General features: G+C 35.7%; 2 protein-coding genes across 2 annotated transcripts; one reads left to right on the top strand and one right to left on the bottom strand.

Annotated features, from left to right (window-relative positions):
- Positions 1 to 6,981: 6,981 nt before the first annotated feature.
- LOC129237798 (general vesicular transport factor p115) lies at positions 6,982 to 9,802 on the bottom strand. Its single transcript, XM_054872735.1, has one exon. The coding sequence runs from the start codon at positions 9,648 to 9,650 to the stop codon at positions 7,122 to 7,124; it is 2,529 nt and encodes an 842-aa protein (XP_054728710.1). The 5' UTR covers positions 9,651 to 9,802; the 3' UTR covers positions 6,982 to 7,121.
- A 1,422-nt stretch (positions 9,803 to 11,224) lies between these two features.
- On the top strand, positions 11,225 to 13,621 carry LOC129237799 (protein DENND6B). The gene is made up of 2 exons (XM_054872736.1): positions 11,225 to 12,414; positions 12,536 to 13,621. Exons 1-2 carry the CDS (start codon positions 11,323 to 11,325, stop codon positions 13,313 to 13,315), a joined length of 1,872 nt encoding a protein of 623 aa, XP_054728711.1. The 5' UTR covers positions 11,225 to 11,322; the 3' UTR covers positions 13,316 to 13,621.
- Positions 13,622 to 13,676: the final 55 nt, after the last annotated feature.

Genomic DNA, 13,676 nt, shown 5'->3' with positions numbered 1-13,676 from the left:
TTTGAAACAATTTCATGTTTCACTAGATCCAAATATTTCCCATAGCTATAATACTAGAGGTAAGAATTGAGAGGCCGCCGTAACCGAATGGGGTGGTGGGTGACTACCATTCGGTATTAAGAGAAAACGTAGGTAGGTTCGAATCTCGGTGGAAGACAAAAATGAAGAAAACGTTTTTTCTAATAGCGGTCGCCCTTCGACAGGCAATGGCATACCTCCGAGTGTATATCTGCCATGAAAAAGCTCCTCATAAAAAATATCTGCCGTTCGGAGTCGGCTTCAAACTGTAGGTCCTCCCATTAAGAAGCACACCACAAATAGGAGGAGAAGCTCGGCCAAACACCCAAAAAGGGTGTACGCGCCAATCTTCAATAGTATTATTTTAAAACATGGCGCTTATTCTGACTAAACTACAATATGTACAGATATGAAATATATATCAAAAGAAAGGTTTTGATGAGCATATTTCCGGAAAGTTATAAAAATTAAAATTGGTTAATTTGTTCATGAAATATTTGCGAGTAAAGTTATCAAAATTTTTATATTGATAACAGCGATGTCTATGCAAAACGGGATGACACACAAATATATATGAGTACGTTTGCTTTGTTTAGCTCTCTTTCTAATGAGCACAGCATTGTATGGGCAAAGAACTCTTTAATTTGTTTTTGGCCAAAACATGCACTTTGCTCCGTTATCTTCTTCTATCCATAGTATTACTTTAAAACATGGCGCTTATTCCGACTAAACTACAATATTAGGGTGGTCCAAAAATGCATGGGAAAAAATGTATATTAAAATTTTTATGCTGCCGCCCCCCATAATGGTAAAGAATGAAAAATAAAAAGACCCGTATTTTTTTTTTTAATCAGACCATATTTAATGGTGCCGCCGGGGCTTTGAAATATCCCATGTATTTTGCATGGGAAAAAAATACTTTTTCGTAGATTTCATGTAAAAACCTGGAAAATGAATATATTTTAACCGGATAACTCAGTTTCTCTTCATAATTGGTCAGGGAATAACAACCAATTATGAAATAATTAATTTTTTTTGTATTAACTATTTTCATAAAAGTAATATAAAATATTGTTTTTCGATTTTTTCTTAGTTAATACAAAAAAATTAATTATTTCATAATTGGTTGTTATTCCCTGACCAATTATGAAGAGAAACTGAGTTATCCGGTTAAAATATATTCATTTTCCAGGTTTTTACATGAAATCTACGAAAAAGTATTTTTTTCCCATGCAAAATACATGGGATATTTCAAAGCCCCGGCGGCACCATTAAATATGGTCTGATTAAAAAAAAAAAAAATACGGGTCTTTTTATTTTTCATTCTTTACTATTTTGGGGGGCGGCAGCATACAAATTTTTTTTGGACCACCCTACTACAATATGTACAGATATGAAATATTATATATATCAAAAGAAAATATTTGACGAGTATGTTTGAAAAAATTAAATTGGTTCATTTATTAATGAGATATTCGTATGTAAAGTTATTAACATTTTCATATTGATCACAGCATGTCTATGCAATGAGTAAAATTAATTTTGTGAGCGGGATTACGACACATACAAGAGCACTTATAAATGTACATTTGGATTCTCAATAATTGTTTTGAAATTTGTCAATTCACTTAAAACAACGGTAACAGTGCAAATTAGAAAGAGTTTTGGACAGACGCAAAATAGAATTTATTTTAAGAAAAAAGTACATCTATATTTAATTTTAAAATATGCCTAGAGGACGACCAACTGACATTGAAGTCGATTTGATATGCGTACAAGCATTAAAAGATCAGCTTAATCGAGAACAAAAACACATTTTTGACGAAGTATGTACAATGTTAAATGATGAGGGCATATCTGTTAAAGCTGTTTTTATTGATGGACCTGGTGGCTCTGGAAAAACATTTCTATATAAAACTCTTACTCACTATATTCGTGGCATTGGAGAAACAGAGATTACCGTAGCTTGGACAGGTATAGCTTCAATTTTGTTGCCAGGCGGGCGAACTGCTCACAGCGTTTTTAAATTTCCCATACCGTTGACTGAATCGTCAGTTTCTTTGGTAAAACCAAACACTAAAGCTGGTCAGGCATTAAACGCAGCAAAAGCTATTATTTGGGATGAAGCTAGCATGATACCTGGCAGAGCTCTGTTGTGTTCAAATCGTCTTTTGCGCGATATTCACCAAAATGAGACGCCTTTTGGTGGGAAAATTATTATTCTGGGTGGAGACTTTAGGCAAGTTTTGCCTGTGATACCGAGAAGTACGCGAACTGGCATAGTTGGTAATTGTTTAGCGCGTTGCTCTTTGTGGAAATTTTTTAAATCATTTAAGCTCACAATCAATATGCATAGTCAAGAACGCGACTATTGTAATTTTCTTTTGCGCATAGGACACGGCGAAGGGCAAGATGAAGTAATTAAAAAAAAAAATTACTGATTTAACTGAAAAAAATTTTAAAAATGATATATACATAAGTTCTTACATATTACATATAGGGTGATCAATTAAGAGGAGTTTTTTTCATTTGCGTTTTTTTTACAGATCGCGCGCGAGTTGTGGCAAACTGTCATCGTGGATTTGTTGAACAGCGTTTGGCATTTCATCATGGAAAGACTCACACCGCAACAACGTCTACAAATTGTTCAACTGTATTATGAAAATCAGCGTTCTGTGACGGAGCCACTTGCAATACAGCTCGTGAAACAATGACTTTATTGAGAAGTCATTTCGGAGAGCAGCTGATTTCACGTTTAGGACCTGTGAGTTGGCCACCAAGATCTTGTGATATCACACCTTTGGACTTTTTTCTTTGGGGATTCGTGAAGTCCAAGGTCTATGCTGATAAACCAGCTACGATTGAAGCTCTGGAAGCCAACATTACGCGTGTTATTCACGACATACCAGTCGAAATGCTCGAACGAGTGATTGAAAATTGGACCTTCAGAATGGACCACCTTAAGCGTAGTTGCGGCCAATATTTGAATGAAGTCATATTTAAAAAGTAAATGTCAAAGAATGTCCTTTCAAATGATAAATAAAGGTTTTGAACATAATTTACATTTTTTTTTTTTTTTTTAACTATTGAAAAAAGCACCTCATGATTGATCACCCTATATAAATAAAAATATACACTTTTCTAATCATCATAACTTTTAATATATAAAAGTGTCACATATGCTGTTTACTTTCCGTGGGAAAAAGGCCCACCCGATTTTCGGGGGTTACATACTAGTTATATATGTATATATTATATAATGAGAGTGCATCAATCATCGTAGCGCGAAATCTTACTGAATTCGAGAAGCTGTATTATAGCGATTTTAGTTTCTCTGTGGATCATCAAGATCAGGATTGGGTACCTTATGGGTTTTGTAATATATGGCTTTCGAAAAACCCATGATTTGGGCAAAGCAAATATATTTGGACAACCAGTTGTCAGCATATACTTATAGGTTCAGTGAAACTTCCTTTGGTGGTTAAGGGAGCTTCGATATGTAGAAGTTATAAAGCAAGGGTAAAAGGACACCACTCTGCGACATTCCTTGCTTTATGCTCCTCCTTTTTTTGGGTTTTGGTCGTGAAATATTACTTACCAGTATTGACCACACAGGTATTTTGCGGACCACTTCAGTCACTTATTTGTGTGTTTATCGTTAATTGTGCACTTTACCACTTTGATACCAACGGGTCAATTGGCGTTGGAATCTTTATGTTTCCTCATTCCAAAAGTGATTGCTGTCATTGTGCTTCATTGGGTTCGACAGGGACCTTGCGGTGGACCAGAGCCTCTTCACCCCAGGTATTTATTTATAGATATACATATGTGTACAATAAAACAAATTATAGTTTATAATTTTAAAGTTTTTACAGCCTAATTTATAGTTTAACATGGTTAATGTAATGCATATTCCCACTCCTTGGAAAGGAAGGGTCTAGTTACTATCTAATCGGCAACGTTTTACTGTGATTAAATAGCAGCCTCTTGGAAGTGCTAATGTTAACAGAATTTTTTATTTAAGTTGGTAGTTCGTTAAAATATTTTAATCCTTTGTCTCTGATTATTTCTAGTATGGGTGTATCATAACACTTATTCAAAATGAATCGCATCTGTTTTGCATTTTTTGGAGTTTCTCAACTAGTGTGTCCCTAGTCATGGAAAAAATCGTATAATCGTATATTAAATGCGGCTCAACTATTGATATATAAACCCAACTTTTATACCTCTTTCCTATGTAGGGGGGGTAGTAGCCGTGGAGGTATTGGACGCCTGATGGCGGAAGCAACACGAGGCCACATACCGTGTGGACCACTTCCTATGAGTCTTAAGGCCTGAACAGGTCATAAGATGGCTCCACCCGTTGCACTTGTTTCACCTAACTGAGGTGGAGACAGTAATAGAGTACTTCTGGCCCAGGAGCCATCAGGAGAAGCATTTGGAGCAAGGTTGCTGCGAGGAGTTGCTCCTGTGACGTAAGAGGTGGGGTGTTCACTAGACAGGGCTAGTTTACTGGGGCGGCAGCCCTTGGTCAGGAAAAACCCGAGTCATTCCGGTAACGTAGAACCGGCTGCCATGGGAATGCTATAACAGTTTATTGCTTCGGGTCTGACAAGAAACTACGGAACCATTCAAGTTCAGTGCTTTCGACGTCAATATATTCCAATTTTTTAAACATTATTTCCCGGTCAATCGTCTCGAAGGCTCTTTTAAGGTCAATAAACACTGCTACATTGAGCTCTTCCTTCCACTGCGATAGCAGTTTCGCATGAATGTTTTGCCCTGAAACCGGACTGTTATTTTATGATATATTATTGGTCTCAATATAGATTATTAGTTGGTTTTTAACCACCGTTTCTAATATTTTCTTCCAAATTAGGAAGGGTGTTTATAGGTCTAACTTCCTCAGCTTTAATAGTACTTTTCACCTTCTTTACTGGTACTATGGTGGAAATTCTCCATTGCAGAGGTACTGTTCTTGACCTAAGACTACTATTTACTAGATGGCGTAAAAGTGGCCCATATATGCCACTGAATCCTTAATTAAGGGGTTAGGGGTAGTCAGAGGCTCGAAAAAATGATGATTTTCACGAATTTTTTTTTGCTACTTAATTAATTTATTTAACAAAAATAAAAACATAGCATAAAAACATCATGTTTTAACTTGACTTCACCAAAATTTAAAAAAAAAAATTAATAATTGCAAAAGTTATCGCTGTTTGTGTGAAGCCCGTTTCTCCAGAAGTCCCTTGCGGTGAACATCACAAGTCCTTGCAGATTCATCTAAAACCAATCGGACAAGAAAAATTAGTTTTATTAATAGATAATCTTGTGCCTGATCGAAGCTTTTTTTTTCAAAATGAACAAAATGGCGGCCTCAGAAAATTTTTTTCCAGATTTTCGGGAAAAAACCAACAGTTAATTGTTAAAAAAAAATCGAAATTTTTGAAAAAAAAAAATCCTTCGATCAGGCACAAGTTTTTTATGTTTTTCAAAAGCTGTATAAATTTTATTGAAATCTACGTAGCGGTTTTTAAGTTACAGTGTTCACCAGTTTGAAAAACATAGTTTTGAGAAAAACGCATTTAAAGTTTTGCTATCGGCTCCGGAGCGGCCGAGCGCCCTTTGTTAATTGTTGAATAACTTGAAAAGTATTTGTCGGATTCACTTCAAATTTTTACACAATATTTTTAAAACATTATACTTTAAGAAAATGCAAAAAAAAAATAAATCGATTTTTTGAAAATTCTGACTACCCCTAACCCCTTAATATGAACGATTTTATCTGTGCTTATTTCCTCGAATTTAAACGTAGTTGGGGGTTTTCCCCATTTTATCAATTCATAATCAACATTTTCAATGTTACTATGTATTTATGTATATCGAGAATACTATTCACAAAGAATTCGTTTAATTTATTAGCCATCTCACTATTATTTCTGTATATTTTCCTATTTTCCCGTCGATAAGCTCCTCTTTAATGTTTCCTTTGTTATCTGTGTTATTAACAACATTTTTTAAATATTTCCACATTAAACGACTATCATATCTATTTGTTTCAACCAATCGCTCCATATACTGAATTTTTTTACTTTAACCATTTTCTTGTATTCTTTCTTTATTTCATTGTATTCTAGTCAATCTCCTGTCATAATGGCCTTTTAGTACAACGTAAACTTTTTTTTATTAGTTTCTACTAATTGTCTGTTGCGTTATTGGTTGCACAAATATGAACTTCTTTCAACGATGGGTCGTGCGCAGCATTGCACAGTTGCGAAGCGGCGGCTTGTTGTCAATCTTCGAAAACAAAAAAAAAAAGCTTGCATTGCATCAGTGAGAACTGTACGACGTCGATTGTACAACATGAACCTACCAGGCAGAATAGCTAGTCAAGTTCCTCTGTTGAAATTTAAGTAAAAAGTTTCGCTCCAGAGCACAAGGCATGGTGTGGACCAAAGGGTATGCAAAAATGGTATAACACATAGTATTTTTGGAGCGATGAAACAAACGTATATTTATTCGGAAATCATACTGGACGAAAGTCAAGATTTCCCACCGCGGTTCTCGAAACACAAAAAAAAACAGTATAGCACTGTGGCGGCCACATAATGATTCGTGGATGTCCCTCTTGGTATGGAGTAGGGCATATTCACCTCATAACTAATAAATGGATAAATTTCTGTACAAGGACATACTTCAAGAAGTTATGCTATAATTTGCTGAGGCATGCTTGGGTGTTTTTTGATAATGACCCAAAAAGCTCTTAAAAGTTAGTACGGGGAATGGTTTTTACAAAATAATGTTAAAGTTATCGATTAGCTTAGCCAGTCACCCGACATAAACCCCATTGAAAACCTTTGGGAAGCAAATTATGTATGCTGTGTAAAACGTTATTTAAAACAATAAAACGTTCTTAAACAATAAAAATTTAATTATTTTTTTATTAGAAGAAAACGATGTTGATGTTCACATAATAAATATTTACATAAACATTTTTTTCGGAATTATATGGAAATACACTGTTATATAGATAAAATTGTCGTACGTTCTATATATAGATTTACTATACTTATGTGGATCTACAATCAATTTTTTTAAGGTATTTAATTAGTAGTCGCACTTTCTGTACATTTACTAATATTCGCATTAGAGGTGCCTTCATCGAAATTTATGTCTGTTTTATTTTCCGTTTCATCATCATTTTCAACAGGCACACCGGCTAAGCGTAGTTGCTGTTCATATTTAATAATTTTATTTTCTTGGTCCATAAGGAGTTCCAGCAGATCTTCTTGATCTTTCTGTAGTTTTTGTAAATCTTCATTCGCAGTATTAGCTCGTTGTTTTTCATTGTCAACTTGCTTGCGTATGTCCTCTATTTCTCGTGTCAAACGTAGGTTTTCTGCACAATATAAATTCGTCTGAAAATGTGCAGCATTAAGGGCATTAGCCGTTGCAACATCACACGCAGAAGAAGTGCCATTTTGTACGGCTCCCAATTGAGCTTTCAGCAGTGTATTTTGGTCAGACAGTTGGGTATTAAGGCTTTCTACTTGCGCCAGATTATGTTCTAATTCAATATTTTTAGCTTCAATTTTTTTTGAATTTTGCTGTAACAAATTTATTTGTCCATCAAGATCCCGTATAATACTTTTGTATTTTGCTACAAGCGCCGAAGCTTCAGAACTGAGAGTTAGTTCAGTTAGTTCTATGCCATCGACATCGAAACCACTAACTACTTTTCCTATTAAGGCTTCCAAACCTTTGTATAATTTACAATATTCGTAATCCAGTAATAGATCAGCGGCCGACTTCGCTCGAATTTGAGGTTGTTTGCAAGCACGGCTATAGGCTTCATGTCGTGATACTTCACTTAATTTGTTACAAAATGTTTCTTGACCTATACGCTTAATCACCAGTTGACAGATATCATCCCGCTTTTGATTGGGAAGACTATTATCATTAAATTGAATACACACGCCCATAAGAAACGCGCATAATCCTTGAATTAGATATTCATTCTCATCATGCTCATTGGCACTAATCTGTGCTGTCAAATAAGCCATCGTTCCATTTGTAGCGAGAAACATTTTAACGGCACCTGGACAATGTGCTAACCACATTCCAAGCAACATTAAAAGTCCAACTTTACTTTGTAGTTTGTAACTATCTTGCTGAAGTAGATTTGTACATTGTTCCAACAAAGTTACGGGTTTGCCTCCGCCAGGTGTGGCCAAAAGTACGCGCATAAGTTCCTCTTTCTGAGCAACACTATCGACAAGCGCATGCATAAGAGCTACAGCGGAAAACCAGTTAGCTAAGGAATCTGTTGAAAAGAGGCCGACACATAATAATTGCCCTGTTGAATGGCTACTAACTTCAGCTTCAGAAGACGGTAATAATGTTTGTACTACCGCTTGATGTCCATCTACGTTGCGAAACAGATAGCACTGAAAACAATACAAAACTGCGCACCTTAGTGCCAACATCTGCTTCTCGTTGATCATGGACATTAAAAGTACGACTATAGCTGGTCGAGGAGGATTACTAGGCGCCATAACCATGCTCAATTGCTCTTGGTTCTCTTTGTCACCGCGAACTATTTCCGCAACGGCGTTTATGGTTTCAGTGAGTATATCAGCTGGTACTCCGCTACCCATCAAAATGCTGCATAATGCATCCAACAGATTTGACTTGCGCATCACCTTTTGACAAGATGACACAACTTGCTGTTGATTACTTGGTGTTACTAATGCGCGCACTACCTGCAACATGCAATGTATATTTGACACCTTTTGTGGTGACCATCCAACTTCTTCAGTTTCCGGAGCGATAATAAACATTGGCGACAGCCGTTGGATAAAAGAGCCTTCTTTGAAAAATTGTTGATTGCTTGAATTATTCTTTAATAAATTCAGTAAAAGTATTAAACAATCTTCAACAACAATGCCGCCATCGGAGCATCCCTCACTTTGAATAATTTCGAAAATTTTATCAAATGCGTTTTCAAAAGCAACAATTTTTTGTATATTGGAGTTACCTTTTGTTAACTGAATGAGTAAGAGTAGTGCATCGTTTCGAATAACCTCACGGCTATCAGTCAGTAGGTCCATTAACTTGGACACACCCATCGGGCTCACCAAAATTATTTCTTGTAGGTCTCGAGTTTTGTTGGCAATTAAAGTAGTAATAAGTTGAATTGCCGCACGTCGTACACGAAAATCATATTCTTCCAGGTAGCCCATAACTAAGGTAACATGATCGGGTACTTTTATAAACATTTCAGTAAACTGCTCTCCGATATTGACTGAAACAACTGGGTTGTCAGCTTCTTCATCGAACTCTTCAGATGTTGTTATATTACACAATGCATCTAAAGCGTAGCTTATTATTTCTGAATCTTGACAATCATGTTTCAGAATCTGCACTAAAGCCGGCATTCCTTGGGCTCCGACCTCAATTCGATATTTTCTAGATAGTGCCTTTAATGCACGACAAGCATCGCGCCTATCATCCAACAACGTCGAAGACACAACACGGTCAACCAATTTTTCAACCGTTTCTGCTGCACTAGGCTGCTGCCCAGGCTCCGTAGTGCCCAGCACCGTCTTAAATCCGCTTTTAAGAAACTCCATCGACAATCTTGATTTTCATATATTTGCACTAGCCAAAACAAAATTGTTTGCTTTTTCGGTCTGCCACGGCAATCTACCACGTCCAATCCCAAAAGCAGATATGTTAGTGTTACTTAACCCTTATGTGAGTGCCACATTTACAGTTTGGAGTGACAGTTGAAATTCATCAGTGAGCTGACGTTTTGCAACGACCAAACAATCAGTTATGTTCGACGTAAAAACTACATTTAGTTACAAATTTACTTCGTGCCGAACATGTTTGAAAATATGGAAATATAAGAAATTTATTTAGTCAGAACATATGTAAATGAATGAATGTGAGTTATAGAAAAGAAAGAAAAGAAAAGTTCGACCCATATTGGGGGGCATCAGAAATCGTTTTAGAGGTATGGTTCCTTCGGCAAAATTTCTTATTCTGATCCCTAGAATATGATTTTCACAGAGCAATGGGCGATTTTTTTGCCTTCCCACAAATCGACCCGGCCTAATGTACAGTAACCTTGAACAGGCAGCTGCGGTTGTCGAGCATTTAGAAACATATATTTACATACATATATGGGTGCAAACATATTTACGGAGCCGCGGGCACTCGACTTGACAAAAATTGAATATTGGCAAATAATTCTACGCGAAATATTCCAATATTGACTATTTTCGAATTGTCGAGAAAATGCAAAATGGGAAGAGATTTGAATAAAAAAGTGCATCCGTTCTTTAAATTTAATCCGCAAGAAAATAAAAATCAATTTGTAATGTATGCGGTTTGAAATTGTCAGGCACTCATGCTACAAATTTAAAACGACATTTAACTACAAAACAAGCGGAAATTTATAAAGAATGGGGCAATAACGAGGACATCGAAGTGCAACAATGTGAAAAAAAGAAAAGTGACGTATCACCCGAGTGCAAATTCAAGTTTCTTCAATATTAAAAATTGTCACCACCAATGGAAAACCATTTCTGTTCCTGGACATTGAAGGGTTTAGAGAAATAATGGATCCAATTTATGAATCATTTGGCATGAACCCAATAGCGCTTAACGCTTTATTAGTTATTAAGCTCAACTCGTAATAAACAATAAATATGTATGTATATAATGAAACATAAAAAACAGCAAAATAATTGGAAACAAATTTAAATTGTTCTTTAAAAAAAAATTCCTTTCTTTTTATCTACAAGGAAAATTAATGTGAAGACCGTTTGCATTGACTTTTTCAGTCATTTGCTCACTTACTGAGTCTCATTTTGCGAACGTTAATCGTATCTCTCGTTACACGATGTTCTTAAAAGAGCGTCACACGAATGGCTGAACTCAATGCGCTCAAGAGAAAACAAAAACAAAAAGAAACGAAGTATCTTGTTCAGAGCGAGAGCGAGTGTGTATGCTTTTTTTCGATGGTGTTTGCGAACAGAGCGTAAATAATAAAACAGTCAAAGTTATTTGCATGCTATGGTATCAACCTTATCAATCCATAGGTATCGAATACCGATACACCTGGTATCCAACCAAAAGTATCGATACCAAGATTATATACATCCCAAACAATAAACCTTCATTGAACAGACCTCACAGTTCTTGACATTACATATTTGTTTGATGTCAATTTGTTTAGTAATTTAGGAAACAATACAATCAATTGACGAAGTGAAAGTTGATGGATAAGATAGCAGAATGACGGACAAATCACTTGTTGCGAAAATCTCGAATGATAAAAACAAGTTCTTAACAGCTTCGAATAAATATGCTGATACAGGTTGTGCAAAAAATGAAGACTACTGGTCGTGTTTTTCGCAATGGATTCATTGCATGTGTGTGGTAACATTTGATTTGAACATTGGACAAGCTCTCGAATTTGTTTACCCACCACAATTTATGCCTACTGAGGTGGAGACGGCAAATATATGTTATATGGCTTTTCCCGATTCGAACTCTGGGTGCATGGGCGATACAAAATTCCATATGCGTTTTCGAAGAACACCTAGCGAAAGTGACAATAAAAATCTGACACCGATATTCCACTCATATAATTCAGATTGCATATCCGTTCTTCGTGTAGATGAATCGCATTTCTGGGGGTTTGTTTACTTTCGTCAAAAGCGCGATTCTAATCTTCCGCGGGGTTACTTTCAAAAAAGTTTTATCTTAGTCACACATTTGCCGTTCTGCAATCTTTTCTATGATATTGTCGCCCAATTAGCACCGAAGTACTTTGAAGAGGGAAACTCAATACTAGAAGATGCCTGTAGTCAAATAAACAGCATGTGGCCAACTTTACAAGCAGGCGTCCCATTAGATTTACAATTACTTGATCACTTATACCAAATAAATATACCGGCAATTAGTGGAAAAAAGTCAAATCCTATAGTATTAAGGAAAGAAATATATAAAGATACCTCCTGCAGTTCATTTTCAATAAAAACGTTGAACTCAGTTTACGAACTCGAGCTATTTAAAAGCTTAAGCTTCACCGTGGAGAATTTATATACTTTATGGGAATTGGTGCTGATCGCTGAACCACTGGTAGTTGTTGGCACCTCACCTGCGGATTGCTCACATATGGTGCAGACTCTTGTATCACTTATAAGTCCAATTGAGTACTGCGCTGAAGCGCGACCTTACTTTACTATACATGACAGTGAATTCAAAGAGTTTACTAGAGAATATGGAAAAACTCCACCTCCAGTGATTCTAGGTGTAACAAATCCTTTTTTCATAAAGTTGCTCAAGGATTGGCCACACATGCTGCGACTAGTGGATAATCAGGTAAATTAAAATAATATTGTTCTGTTTTTGTGCATACATTTGCAAATAATAAAAATAATTATTTATATAAATAATTGCCTTTGGCATTCTATATGTATTAACGTTCTTATAAATACTTTAGATGAACATGCAGCAACATCAACAGTTTCATAAAAACATGCGAAATTCAGACTCGGTAACATCATTCAACTCAAGCAGTACAGGCATAATAAGAAAGAGTTTACCTAGTACAGGCGCTTCCTTAACATCAAACACAATTGCAGCTGCAGGCGACGGAACGTCACCTGGATTATACACAAAATATAAACCATTTCTTAAAAAAGACAAGAATTTAATTAAAAAAGTGTTAGCCGGCATTAAAACTAAACGACCAGATCATGTACAAACTGCATTAATACGCCGACATCTACTGGAACTTACCCAAAGTTTTATGATACCATTGGAACGTTATATAGCTTCACTAATGCCGTTGCAGAAAGACATAAGTCCTTTCAAGTCTGCGCCGAACGCAAACACTTTTAAATTGGACGATTTTTTGGCTACTATTGAACAATCTGGGCCACATTTAACATCACCCTTAAAAGGTGATTGGAAGGGTTTATATCGGAGGTTTTTTAATTCACCTAATTTTCGTGGTTGGTACGACTCAAGACATCGTGAACTACAATTAACATTACAGGATTTGCAGCTTCAAGCACTTTCAGTAGCTAACCTCGAACAATGGGCGCGAGATAAACAGGAGGTGGAAATTATTGATATGATACTGAAATTAAAACAAAAATTGAATCTCTATGCCGGCAGTAGTAATAATAATAGCTCAACTCGAGAGCAAATACGTGCCCAAATCAACTGTATGAAAGATCTACTGCCCAATGATTTAAAAAATGTAGTTAATATTTGATATGTAAATTGATGGGAAATTTAAAACTATCAAAATTTTAGGTAATTTTTCTTGTATGGTAAAATATTAATACAGTTTTGTTTTTTACTTTTAACGAAAATAGAATAAGATAAAATATTTAAACAAGTTATATCTGTTTTTAAGAAACAAACAGTGCAATAGTCCTCAAAATCTCAAAAGATTCCCTTGATCCTCGAATGTCGTCCAGATTGAAAAAAAAAATAATATTTATATATATGCATATTGTAACATACACACTTAATTCCATGCAGAATCTAATACTAATATGGTTAGAATTCAGGATGAAGAAAAACAATACGATACTTCACTGCTTCATGCCAATTGTTTTTTAATACAAAAA

This window comes from Anastrepha obliqua, chromosome 2, assembly GCF_027943255.1.
Source record: "Anastrepha obliqua isolate idAnaObli1 chromosome 2, idAnaObli1_1.0, whole genome shotgun sequence".
In the NCBI taxonomy this organism is placed as follows: domain Eukaryota; kingdom Metazoa; phylum Arthropoda; class Insecta; order Diptera; family Tephritidae; genus Anastrepha; species Anastrepha obliqua.
Note: the sequence above shows the minus strand (reverse complement) of the source record. Positions and strands in the feature narration are given on the sequence as shown.

What these genes read in the sequence shown, in the direction of transcription:
- LOC129237798 (XM_054872735.1), bottom strand. Translation starts at nt 9,650, where the DNA reads ATGGAGTTTCTTAAAAGCGGATTTAAGACGGTGCTGGGCACTACGGAG.
- LOC129237799 (XM_054872736.1), top strand. Translation starts at nt 11,323, where the DNA reads ATGACGGACAAATCACTTGTTGCGAAAATCTCGAATGATAAAAACAAG. An exon ending in TGCGACTAGTGGATAATCAG is followed by an intron (nt 12,415 to 12,535) that starts GTAAATTAAAAT and finishes TAAATACTTTAG; the next exon opens with ATGAACATGCAGCAACATCA.